At 32.6% G+C, this 13,510-nt stretch overlaps 1 protein-coding gene and 1 long non-coding RNA gene across 3 annotated transcripts; one reads left to right on the forward strand and one right to left on the reverse strand.

The window, feature by feature from the left end:
• The first annotated feature begins 7,413 nt into the window (after positions 1-7,413).
• LOC107488733 (peroxidase C1C-like) lies at positions 7,414-9,236 on the forward strand. Its single transcript, XM_016109504.3, has 2 exons — positions 7,414-7,905; positions 8,439-9,236. Exons 1-2 carry the CDS (start codon positions 7,414-7,416, stop codon positions 9,213-9,215), a joined length of 1,269 nt encoding a protein of 422 aa, XP_015964990.1. The 3' UTR covers positions 9,216-9,236.
• A 1,408-nt stretch (positions 9,237-10,644) lies between these two features.
• On the reverse strand, positions 10,645-13,510 carry LOC110281694 (uncharacterized). 2 transcript variants are annotated; one of them, XR_008009678.1, is made up of 5 exons: positions 13,388-13,510; positions 13,234-13,315; positions 13,086-13,153; positions 12,854-12,982; positions 10,645-10,871 (listed from the first exon to the last, which is right to left on the reverse strand). It is a non-coding gene; the product is annotated as an uncharacterized LOC110281694 (long non-coding RNA). The 2 variants fall into 2 exon arrangements; XR_008009677.1 differs by having other exon boundaries at positions 13,234-13,504.

Below are 13,510 nucleotides of genomic sequence, written 5' to 3' on the forward strand. Positions count from 1 at the left end.
TATAAAAGTAAAAATAATTATAAAATATTTTAATTTAAACTTAATTTTTTATTTTTTATTTTATTAATATAATAATATGTATATTTATAATTTTATGTTGGATTTTTTTAATATTTTATTAATTTTAATTTTAATTTTAATTTGATTTTTATTTTTTATTTTATTAATATGTATGAAATTTGGAATGACTGAATTTTGTATTTGTTTTAAAAAAAATTGATATCTCTACGAATAGGGTTTATAATTTTAGAGTGCTGGTAAAGTTAGGATTGAGAGATTCTCAATTAATGGATAAGATAGAATAGAATTTTAATAAAATTCTCAACCCCAAATAGAATTATATTAGGGTTCAAACTCCTATTCTATTCATTGTCAGCTCTAATTCCCAAAAATAGTTGTGGCTTAATTTTTGTTTTGTCTTTGGCCTATGGTCCCTTGTAATTAAAAAAAAAAACTTCCAAGAATTTATGTTTCCACTATATCAAATGTGTGTTGTTTTTTACTACCATCTATATTTCAATTGTAATAGCATAGTCTTGCTCATATAACTCCTTAAAAATAATGTGTCATCTCATGTCTAATAAAATTTTAAGATCTATTAATAATGAATTTTTTAATGACATTTTTGGTCAAAGTGCAAAAGAATTTGTACTATCTTTTAATAATAGTTCATCTTTTTCTTATTCTTCTGCATAATGACCACTTATTTCACTCTATTTCACTAAATAACGTTCTCATTCATATATTTCTGTCAAAAACATATATCCATGTAGTGTGTGAAAGAACCTAGCAGCAGAAATAACACAAATTTCTAATACAAAAATAATATAAAAATATTTACAATATAATATGACAATAATTTTAAATAAATAAATATAGTAAATAAATTAATAATAAGAACATACCAAAATTTTAATGTAAAATTTTTTTTTAATATGAGAAATAAAAACTACGAATCATCTAAACTAATAAAATAACTTTACTATAATCAAATGAGGTACACAAGAATCTCAAACAAAGCACAAATCGTGCATATAACCAGCCAAAACATCAAAGCACTAAAGCTTACAAATGAGAAGGAAGAAGATAAAAAATTTCCAAAAAAGGAGCTGCTGTTCGAATCTTATTTCTCCTTCTAAAGACCTCAAATCAAAATCTCTACCGTCCAGAATGTAGAATAAGATGAAAAGAATCTGCAGTCCAAATTTCACATTGATCCAACGGTGAACAAGTAAGAAGCGTTTATTCAAAGATTGCTACTCTTCATAAAAATGAAAAATATATTTTCTCTCTTGCGAAGCTAATTTCTCCCACTACAAACCTCTAATCTACATCTCCACCGTCCAGAAAGGAGAACAATATAAGAGAAAATCGTAGTTCAAATTTTAGGTGGATCTAACGGTGAATGAATGAAAAAATACTATTTAAAATTTACTGTTTTGCATAAAAATAGAAATTCTATTTTCCCTCTTCTCTCTCACTTTGATAGCTATACTCTTACTCTCAAAATAATGAAATAGCTCCCCCTGCAAATTTGACCAAATAACTTGAAGTAGACTTTCGAGAATCAACATCTCTTGCCATGTCTGGATTAGAGAGAAAACGACTCACAGTACCAACCGCATGAGCAATATCTGGTCTAGTATACACCATAGCATACATCAAGCTTCCAACAACTGAGGCGTAAGGAATTTCATTCATTATTTATTTCTCTTCATCAGTGGTTGGACACTGCTTGGTACTCAACTTAAAATGAGGAGCAAAAGAATTGGCAACACATTTGGCATTATTCATGCCAAACCTTTGAAGCACCTTCTTTATGTACTTCTCCTGTGACAAATAAAGCTTCTTGGAATCTCTATAATGAGTAATAAACATGCCTAAAATTTGTTTGGTAAGACACAAGTCCTTTATAGCAAAGAACTTGCTCAACTGTTTCTTCAACTTATTAATCCTCAAAGCATTCTTACCCACAATTAAAATATCATCCACATAAAGCAAAAGAATGATAAAATCACCATCATAAATATTTTGCACAAATACACAATGATCTGAAGTTATCTTACGGTAACCATGCTCTCCCATAATAGATTTAAACTTCTTGTACCAGTGTCTTGGAGCTTGCTTTAACCTATAAAGACTCTTCTTAAACCTGAACATAAAATCTTTCTTTCTTTTAACAACAAAGTCCTCCAGTTACTTCATGTAGATCTCCTTATCTAAATCACCATTAAGAAAAGCTAGCTTTACATCCATTTTCTCAATCTCCAGATCAAGAGAAGCTGCTAATTCGAGCACAGCACGAATAGATGACATCCTCACAACAGGAGAAAAAATCTCCTCATAATCAACACCTTTTCTCTGACTAAAGCCTATAACAACCAATCTGGCTTTATATCGAGGCTTAGAATTGTGTTCTTCATTCTTGATTCTGAATATCCATTTGTTCTTTAAAACTCGCATACCCTTCGGTAGTTTCACCAACTCATAGGTATTATTCTCAGGCAAGGACTTTATTTCTTATTGCATAGTTTCAATCTATTGAAATTTGCTTCTATCTTCAACAGTCTCTCCAAAACATTCAAGTTTTCTCCCATCAGTCAACAAAACAAATTCATGTGGAGAATACCTTGACGAAAGCTTCCTTTCTCTTATAGATCTTCTGAGTGCATTTGCAGAAATTTTCAAAGATAGTTGTTCATCTTAATCATCATCACCAACTTTATTAAGGGTTGGATCAACTGTTCCATCTTCACCTGCACTTGTATCATGCTCATTATTTTGAGCTTTAACTCTACCATCTTCTACCATAGGCATAGAGGGAATCTAAGTCAGAAAAATCGTCACTAGACTGGGCCATTGGCTTCTCCGTATTATCAATATCCTTCAATGTTTGGTCTTCAACAAAGACAACATCTCTACTACGAATCACCTTCTTGCTAACACGATCATAAAATCTGTAACCAAACTCATCCATGCCATAGGCAATAAAAATACACTGCCTAGTCTTTACATCAAACTTGGATCTCTCATCTTTGGGAATATGAACAAAGGCTTTACATCCAAACACTCTTAAACGATCATAAGAAATATTTTTACTTGACCATATATTCTCTGACACTTTAAATTGCAAGGAAACACATGGTGTCTGGTTCAAGACATGTGCTCAAAGCTTCACCCCAAAAGAATTTTGCCAATTCAGACTGTCACAATAAGTACCTAACTCTTTCAACCAATGTTCTGTTCATCCTTTCAACCAAGCCATTCAACTTAGGAGTCTTCGGAAGAGTCTTCTGATGTCTTATACTATGCTCTTTACAATAAGCATCAAATGGATCTGAGTACTCACCATCATTGTCAGTATGAATACATTTCAACTTTTTTCCAGTTTCTCTTTTAACAGAAATTTGAAATTGCTTGAACACATTCAAAACTTGATCTTTGGTCTTCAAAGTGTAAACCTATAATTTCCTAGAATGGTCATCAATAAAGGTTATAAAATAGATAGACCCTCCAAGTGTTATTGTCTTCATCGGCCCACATACATTAGAATTAATGCACCAAGTCAAGTATCTCCGACTTCTTTAAAGGTGGATGGCTCTTGAAAGAAATCCTGTTTTATTTTCCAGCAAAGCAATGGTTGCACTTTTGTAAAGGAATCTTGCAACCGGATAAAAGATTCCTCTTGGATAACATATTCATACCTTTCTCACTCATATGACGTAATCTCTTATACTATAAATCAGTTCCATCAACAAACTCAGCAGCATTAACAACATATTTCACAATCTTTGCATAAGTTAAATAAAGAGTAGAGTGTCGTGTACCTCTAGCAACAATCATAGAACCTTTGGTGAGCTTCCAACTATCACGAGATGATGAGCTATCTAAGTCTTCATCATACAACTTACCAACAGAAAGTAAGTTCAACCGAATATCTGGAATATGCTATACACGCTTCAAAGTCAACTTGGTACCATTGGAGGTTTCTAAGCAAACCTGTCCAACACGGGCACATTTTGTAACTCCTTGATGAGCCATTTTCACATTACCAAAATTACCAGAAGTATAAGATGTAAAAAAATCTCTCCTAAATGTAACATGAATAGAAGCACTACTATCAATCAACCAATTAGTGCCATTATCAACAAGGTTAACAGATTCAAACTTCTCAACAAGAAAAAAATCATCATAAGTTACATTAACCTTGTCTTCATTGCTACCATCATCTTTATTTTTGCTCTTGTACTTACTTGCCTTGGATTTTTCCTTCTTTAACTGCCAACAAAATCTTTTCACATGTCTTTTTTGACCACAATGATGACATTCAATATTTTTATCTAGACTCAAAAACAAGAACATCTGAATGTGTATTCGATGTGTCTTGTAAGTTTCTTCTCATTTCTTCATTCAAAACACTGCTCTTGGCAAGATCCATATAGATTACATCATCAGGAGCAGAATTGGACAATGAAATTCTTAGAATTTCCCACGAGTCTGATAAGGAGCTAAGAAGTAACAATCATTGAACCTTTTCATCAAACTTGATACCCATGAAAGATAACTGATTCATTATTCATTGAAAGTTATTCAAGTAATCTGTCATTGATGTTCCATCTGTATGTTTCAAAGCCAACAACTGCTTGATCAAAAACATCTTGTTATTCCTAGTTTTTTGAGTATACAACTGTTCAAACTTAATCCAAAGGCTCCGAACATGTGTCTCTCCAATAATATGGTTCAACACATTATTGTTAACCCACTGCCTAATATATCCACAAACTTGTCTATGTAACAAAGTCCAATCGTCATCAGATTTATCATTAGACTTTTTTGTACCAAAAACTGGTTGATGAAATTAAAAATCTTGACATAAAGCAGATCTTCTATTTTTTATTTCCACAAATTATAATTAGGACCATTAAGAGTGATCATTCTACTAGTATTAGTATTAGCTTCCATTGTTCACAGAATCACAAGCCCAAAAAAATACCAACAAGCTTTGATGCTAGTATAAAAGAGCCCAGTAGCGGAAACAATACAAATATCCAATACGAGAACAATATAAAAGCACTCACAATATAATATGGCACTAACTATGAACAAGCAAATATAGCAAGTAAAGCAATAACAAGAACACACCAAGATTTTAACATGAAAAACCTCCTCAACGTGAGAGGTAAAAATCATAAGTCATCTAGACCAATGAAATAGTTTCACTATAATCAAATGAGGTACAAGAGAATCTTAAACAAAGCACAAATCGTGCATATAACTAGTCAAAACATCAAAACAACAAAGCTTACAAATGAAAAGAAAGAAGATGAAAAATACCCAAAAAATAGAGCTGTTGTTTGAAGCCTATTTTTTTCTCTGTAGATCTCAAATCTAAATCTCCACCATCCAAAATGAAAAGAATCTGCAGTCCAAATTTCACATTGATCCAACGGTGAATGAATGAGAAATTGCTGTTCAAAAATTGATGCTTTGCATGAAAATGAGAAATCTATTTTCTCTCTTGTAAAGCCAATTTTTTCTACTGTAGATCTAACGGAAAATGGAGAACAAAATAAGAGAAAAATGTAGTTCAAATTTTAAACCGATCTAACGGTGAATAAATGAAAAACTGTTATTTAAAATTTACTGCTTTGCATAAAAGCAAAAATTCTATTTTTTTTCTCTCTCACTTTAATAGCTATAATCTCACTCTCAAAATAATCCCTACAAATCTGATTAGAATTGTGACATAATGAATATAAAGAAACATTCTAAAAAACTAAACTTGAACCTCACAATGAAGAGAAAAAAAAAATCCAACAGTGTTGCAATGGAAAAATGTGACGATGTTTATCATTAATTCATGATGTGTGCTTTGGCAGTATTAGTTCGAACGTTAAATGATATTTAACTTATATTTATAGAGTAGTGCTAGGGAGCCAATGGCCTAAACGTACAATGTGTACAATGGGCTAAATCTTTGATTTATGAATAAAATGAAACTCTTGACCTTCTGGATCTGAAACTCTAATACCATGTCCTGAAACCAGTCATCCCAAAAGCGTAACCTGATAAGATAATGTAAAACACTAATAATCATATCTCTAATACTTTCTAAACCTTGATTGTACACATTGTACGCTTAGATCATTGGCTCCCTATACTTTCTCATATTTATATTTGGTATATTTTCTTTTTATGGCATACTTTTTTTTCTCTTCTCTAATTTTTTATTAATCATTCTTAACACTAAATTATAATGTATACAAAAGAAGTTTACAAAAAAGTGATATTTATTTTAAACTCAAGTTAATATTTAAGTGACTATTTATAAGAAATCTCTTTTTATGAATAATAATTAAGATATAGATACCAGTTAAATATAACAGTTTAGTTAAACATATTAAAATATTTGATGATTTTTAATTATTATTTTTTTTATTTTCTTAACTTATTTTTTCATTATTTCTAGATGAGATTTTATAACTACCGCGCTTCACATGGTACTTGACTGATAATTTGACCTCGAGCTCCTGGTATTGGACTTGACTTTGAAGATTCTCTTAATTTTGTTCATCTTTCTTTTTGTCATAGTAAAAGAGAAAATAAATGCCCACAAAAAAACAGGAAAATATTGCTAAGCAAGACGCTAGTTAATATAAATGCCGCATAACCTAAACCAACATCGAGGGCTCAATAAAGCTCCAAATAAAAATACCTTAAAAATTTAAGTGTAGTTAATTTTAGATAAAATTAATAATTAAAAATTATTAAATAATTTAATTTATTTAACTAAACTTTTATTTAACATCTCTCGATTATTAAAATTTTCACTTGAAAATATATTCCCTCTTTATATTTATATATTCTTATAAAATTCTAAATGATACTGGGGGGTAGAAATACTTTTAACATACATTATTGTCTCGCTCTCAACCATGGGATAAGAAAAAGGGAAGAGAGGAGGCCCACCGCACATAAACTAAATATCAAAAGTGGAAAAAATGAATTGTAGCCTCAAACTATAATTAGCAGCCTAATTAATTTTCCTCAAATTTATCTATATCCACCATTTTAAGGCTTCTCTCTTATCTGGAAAACCCAAGCGGAATTTCCCATGGCAATCTCTGAACGCAAAACAAACTAACACAGGTTCATAATAACCAACACAACGGTTTTCAATCTCCATATATAGACAGCAACCTAATAAAACACCGTCAAACTAAAGCAATGTTCTATTCGCTCTTGCGAACACAACAATTTCCCTTATAGTTACTTGAAGAAAATTAACCATAACAATATTAGAAACTACCAACTCATCATAGTTGTTTTGAGCTAAAACTCTATTGAATTATAAAAAGGCTTCCTCAATTTCTCATACCTCAAACCAATCGAGTTATCATTATTTTGCTTAAAATGAAGTTGCCACGGCCACTGCTGGTGGCGCTTTTGGTGCTGAGCCTGATCGTCGTTCCTTCAAAGGCAGACCTGGATGACTTTTTCAACGGGTTCGGCTTTCACTTCAGACATGGACGACAACAACAACAACAACAAGAACAACAAGAACAACAGGCTCAAGGAAATGATAATCAAGACCCGCCGGGAGCCCAAGTAAACGAGCCCAGGGGTTCATATATTGCTGGTGCATACGGCATGGGAGGATCGCCGCCGCCACCTCAAGCAGTGATAATTCCTGATCCGGCTGTTCAGCCTGCAGAGCCGGCTGATTTTAAGCCTGCACAGATGGTTATTACTAATAACTTAGGTGGTCTGTCGGTGGGGTTCTACGATAGAAGTTGCCCTAATGCAGAGAAGATTGTGGCTGATTGGTTGGCAGAACTTATAAAGACAAATCCATCTGCACCTGCTAACATTATTCGTCTTGCATTCCATGATTGTGCTGTTGGTGTAAGTCTTTCCAAACTAATATTATTATATTCAAAATTGGAAACTTAGTTGTGTTCGTCTAGGCGTTTTAACTATCAACCTCACAGCTATATATGAATGTTCACCACAAAAACATTTGATTATTCTAATAACGCACTTTGCTAAAAAATTATTTAAAACCTATGTAATTGTATATACATGTAGAGTTTAATTTAGATAAAGAAACATAATTTATCCATTCATTCAATCACCTTTGTTTTATGGATCATATTTTATGTTGATATAAATAGAAGTTAATTTAAAATGAAAACTTAATGCAGTTATTTTTATGTAAAGTTAATAATTATGAATTATTAGATGATTTGATATATTTTATTAAATTATTATGCAACGATTTTTTAACTATTAATATTTGTAAAAATAAAATGTGAATTTTTACCTTAATTTAACAAGAACAGAGTTATATGATTAACAAAATTTATCCTTTTTTACCTATAATTGATATGTTACATTTCTAATTTAATAATTATATTTGTGGGCATGATTTTTAATAGGGTTGTGATGCCTCGATCTTGCTAGACTCCATTGGGCAAGGAGATAAAGTGGAGAAGGGTTCAATCTTCAACGGAATGAGCCTCAAAGGTGCCGATCTGATTGACGACCTAAAAATGAGATTGGAGGAAGAGTGTCCACAGACAGTGTCATGTGCAGATGCGATTGCTTTTTCAGCCAACGAGGCGATGGCAATAGCTGGGGGAGTCCGCCAGCGTCCTCTAGGAGGACGCAGGGACGCCCTCAACTCCCTGGCTACCGCGGCAGATCAGAACCTGGCCTCGCCGACTGCCACGATAGACCAGATGTCCGCCATCTTTAGGAGGCTGGGTTTCAATCAAGAGGAAATGGTGGTGCTCTTGGGTGCACACTCCGTTGGTACAGCACACTGTGATCTTTTCATGGATAGGGTTTACAACTTCAGAAACACGCAGAAGCCTGATCCAGTGCTTCCATTGCCATATGTGGAAGATTTGAGGAGACTTTGCGCTAATCCTGGAACACCACAATTCAGGAACCCTAATGTGAACTTTGATGAAACGCCTTATGCATTGGACAACCGCTACTTTAAGAACCTTGTACAGAACAAGGCTTTGTTGCTGTCGGATTCTTCGTTAAAAGATGATCCTAGGACGGGTCCCACCGTGAGACAGATGGCGGAAGATGATACGTTGTTCCCAAAGAGGTTTGCTGAGTTATTCACTAAGATGACTACTTTTAATGTGCTCACTGGTCTTCTTGGAGAAGTTAGGAAGACTTGTAGGTCCACCAATAATTGATTATTACTTTTATAGTATTATATTACTATTATTATTGTTGTTGTAATTATTATTCATATTCTTGTTAAAGTATGTGTGTATGTTAATGATAACTTCTATCAACAGGAAAGAAAAATCGATATATAAAGATGCCTTTTTACTATGAATACTTAACTTCTTATTATTGATTATTATTTGCTTTGTTTGATAACTACTGAATATTGTGGCCTCTGGGTTCTTTTCATTTTGTAATTTTTCAATCAAGCTAAATGTTTATAGCTAACAACTTTTTAATGGAATTGTTTGAGAAAAGATGAATGTTACCACTTGCACACATTTTTTGGCAAATACACTCGCCATTTTAAGTAATAAAGTGAAAAATTAAGTATTGTCTTCAAAGAAAATTGAAATTGAGAGTTTAAACAAATAAAAATGAATATGTACTAGAACATTTGATTTTAACTATTTATTATGTAATTGAATATTTATTGTCATGTTATTTGTAATTTTCTTACACACAAAATTTTACACTTAAGTGGTAAAGTAACGGTAGTAAAACATTATGACACTTAAATAAAAAAAAGTACATAATATTTGAAGAATAATAATATATCTATAGAAGAAAATCATCAAAAAAGACGAAATTATTATTATCCATCTTTATTTACGAAGGTTTTTGTTCAAATATTTAAAAAATTCTAACATCAAGAACTAATGAAGAATATTCTTGAAGAATGAATTTTAGAAGATATAGTAGAATAAGATAAAATAAAAAATACAGAAATTAGAGACACTATTAGAGAAGGTCCAAATATTAGACTAAGAATGAATAAGTCACACTTAGTTAGAATACCAAACTACCAGAATAAAGAAGAAATTTCACCTAGACATTCTATAGATAATTTCATCATAAATGATGAAGTTATAGGAATAAATAACAATAGACCACATATAGCAACTCCTTTATATGGGACAGAAAATAATTATTCACCAACTACCTCTCAAATCCTAAGAGTTATAATAAAATAAAAACCTTTTGAGATTGATAAAAATTGGATTAGTAAAGATTTTAATACAGAATATAATACAAGATTAAGAAAATGGTATTTTACTAGATATTCTGAAGAGGAAACTATAGAAATAAAAAAAGAATTTTATGATTACTTAATAAAAAATAAAATCAATTTATATTTCTTTGACTGGTTAAAAAATTACTTTCACGATTTCAAAAAAGAATTTTGTCTTTTAACTAAGACAACTACTACTTGAAAAACAAATACAGGACAAAGGATAGAATCCCAATATCCACCAAAAGAAACCATAAAACTAAAGGTAGCATGTAACACCCTAACTATCAAAATGTCACGCTTCCAGCTGCGCCACTCTGATAGTTCGGGTATTACGACGACTCTTTTAATATTTAATACTAAAATATGAGCCTATTCAAATCTTAAACCGAATAATTCAAGAACATACATTCATACTTACAATATAAAGTACAATACTCACAGGAAATACATATACATATTAATTTACAAGCATCTCATATTAAAATCCTATTCCTAGCTCTTACAAAACTTGCAAAGTTAAAGGCGAGGAAAACATAAATACTAAAACAATACAAAATATCGTCTAACACAAAAGAACTAAGCTCTTCCGAACTTCGTCGTCCGTAACCTGAAAAAGAAAAGACTTGTAGAGGAGTGAGAACATCATCCTCGAAAGGGTTCTTACTATAGGGTTGCAGAATTACTATAATAGGATACGCAAGATGAATTCGTTACAGTGATTAATAACCGCCTTATGCATCTTTTCAAAAGTAGAAGTTTACTATTAAAAAGCTTAAATCTTTTCTGGAAGAGAAAACTTTGTTTCTTAAAAATTCAAAAGCCTTTCGAAAGGTTTATATATGCTGAACCAGCTTAGTTTTTCATACTTTTTTAAACCAGAAACATTAACCAAACATGGCCTTTGGCCCACCTCATGATCAACCACGGCCCTAGCCCCAAACAGTCCAAACAACAACCAATCACCACAGTCCAACAAAGTTTTAGTCGCAAACACAAGTAGAAAAGTTCAAGCACAAGCAAACAATGACTTCCAAGTAGAGCAAATAGCAATTAAACATAATTAATCACATAGGCAAACCAAGTATAATATGAACACCCAAACAATGTCACATAGATGCATATGATGAATGCTTGCCCTAGTGGCTGATGAGTCTCATCTGTCGGTTACAAAACCAACTCGACAAGTCCTGATAGCTAACCATTGGACTGTCCCTCTGTCGTGCATCCCCAACTCGAGTTATTCAAAAATCATAATCATAATTCACATCCAACACCCTCACTGGTGTATATTCACGGGGACGAGCTCATCCGAAACTTTTAAAGTGTTCGGCCACACTTACAACATAGGGTCAACAGAGTATCGAGTCTCAACCTGGAACACGTAGTGGCTAGCCACTGCTTTCACCCAGAAAAATTCGTATCTCAGATAATTGGAAGTGCAACAATCACTTTATCAACTAGAAATCATTCATATTCATACTCAACCATTCGGCTCATAACATACTCCACAATCAGCCATAATTCATTATCATATACAGTCATTCCGACTCATAACATATTCCACAATCAGCAGTAATTCATTATTATATACAGTCATTCCGGCTCAAAACATAATAGCACTTCCACTATCCAACATTATCAAACTCATAAAATCATCATTCAAGCCATAAATCACTTCTCAAATCTCTTTTCTTAGAAATTAAAATCAATTCCTTCCAGCCTTAACTTTAAAAATCCACATTTCTCAAATCACTTATAGCTTATAAGCCATCTTTCTCAAAAGAAGTTTCCTCTTTCAAAAGTCATATCTCCACAACATCCTTCTAAAATTTCCAGACGATTCAGCAACTAGGCCAAATAAAAAATCTCTTTTGAAAGACCCAAAAATCAGTCATCCAAAAACAGAATTCGGTAATAAAAATTTTTCAGCAGAGTCTCAAGACTTTAGGGAAGGACAACCTATCTGAATTTTCTTAAAATTTTATTGAAACTCTTAAAATCATAGATTCTTGGTTTAAGAAAATAGAAACAGAATTTATTATAAATTCGAATCATATAAAGTCACAAGTCCCAACCCAATCCAAAACTAATTCACTTGAAACAGAGCCAATTCATTTCAATCAAATAATATAATTTCTCAAATCCAAGCCTTTCTAAATAACTTTTCAAACAAAGTCTAAGATTTTTATAGAAATTTTGGTAGCACCTTCCCTAAAACTTGGACTTGCCACCCGGTTCGGGTCCTAACCAAACCACTCCACAATCCTTTTCAACGGTCCAAAATCCAAAATCAATTCAAAATCAAGCTAAATCCAACAATCACCTCATTTTAATATCTCAAGAAAACCGTTTCAAAAACAAATCATTATCAACCGATTAAACTCATTTCCAAAACATTAAAGAAACAGTTAAGCAACAATCCATTTATCAAAACCAAACAATAATCCAATCAAACATATAATTATAATCATCCAAGCCAGCCAGGCAATACATAAGACTTATACAATCACTAAAAAGTATATAATTCTCATATCAGTATCCATTTATAACAATCCTAAAATATAAAATGGCTCCTTAGAAAAACCCTACCTCAAAGTCGAACTCTTTAAAGTTAACGTGTCAAGAGTCCTCTTTCTATTCCTAACTTGCGGCAGCAACCTCAGTGATTCCAGGCAATACCAACAGCGACAATCGAGGTTCAAAGCAACGACGACTTACCTGACGTAAATTGGGATTAATGCGAAATGGATATTAAATGATATTAGAACATAATTGTTAATAAAACATTGGGGTAACAAGAAACGAAACCAATTAGTCTCACCACGAGAAACAAAGTGAGACGACATCGCAGCAGCTTTCATTTCATCATACAATTTTCGAAACTCAACCCTGAGATATTATCATCGCAAAATTCTCAATAATTGATAACCGAATACTGACACCGAGAGTTCGAACTAAAATATACTTACGATAACAGCCGAACGGACAAGTCGCCATCCCAAACTGACCCGACAGCAGCTCCGGTAGCGACCAGAAGCTCCGGTGGATCAGCTATAATAACCACGCAGCATCAAAACCTTCTCGAAATCTAAAAAGGACATAAATCACAATTAAAACCCTTACCAGTAGAGTATTCTCTGATAGCAGAGGCAACTTCGTCTCCTCTCATCCATAATCGACCACGACGGAGATGAAAGCTGGCAGTAATGGCGGGGGTTCCGACGGAGGTGACACCGGTGATGCAAG

Source organism: Arachis duranensis, chromosome 5 (assembly GCF_000817695.3).
Source record: "Arachis duranensis cultivar V14167 chromosome 5, aradu.V14167.gnm2.J7QH, whole genome shotgun sequence".
Lineage (NCBI taxonomy): Eukaryota > Viridiplantae > Streptophyta > Magnoliopsida > Fabales > Fabaceae > Arachis > Arachis duranensis.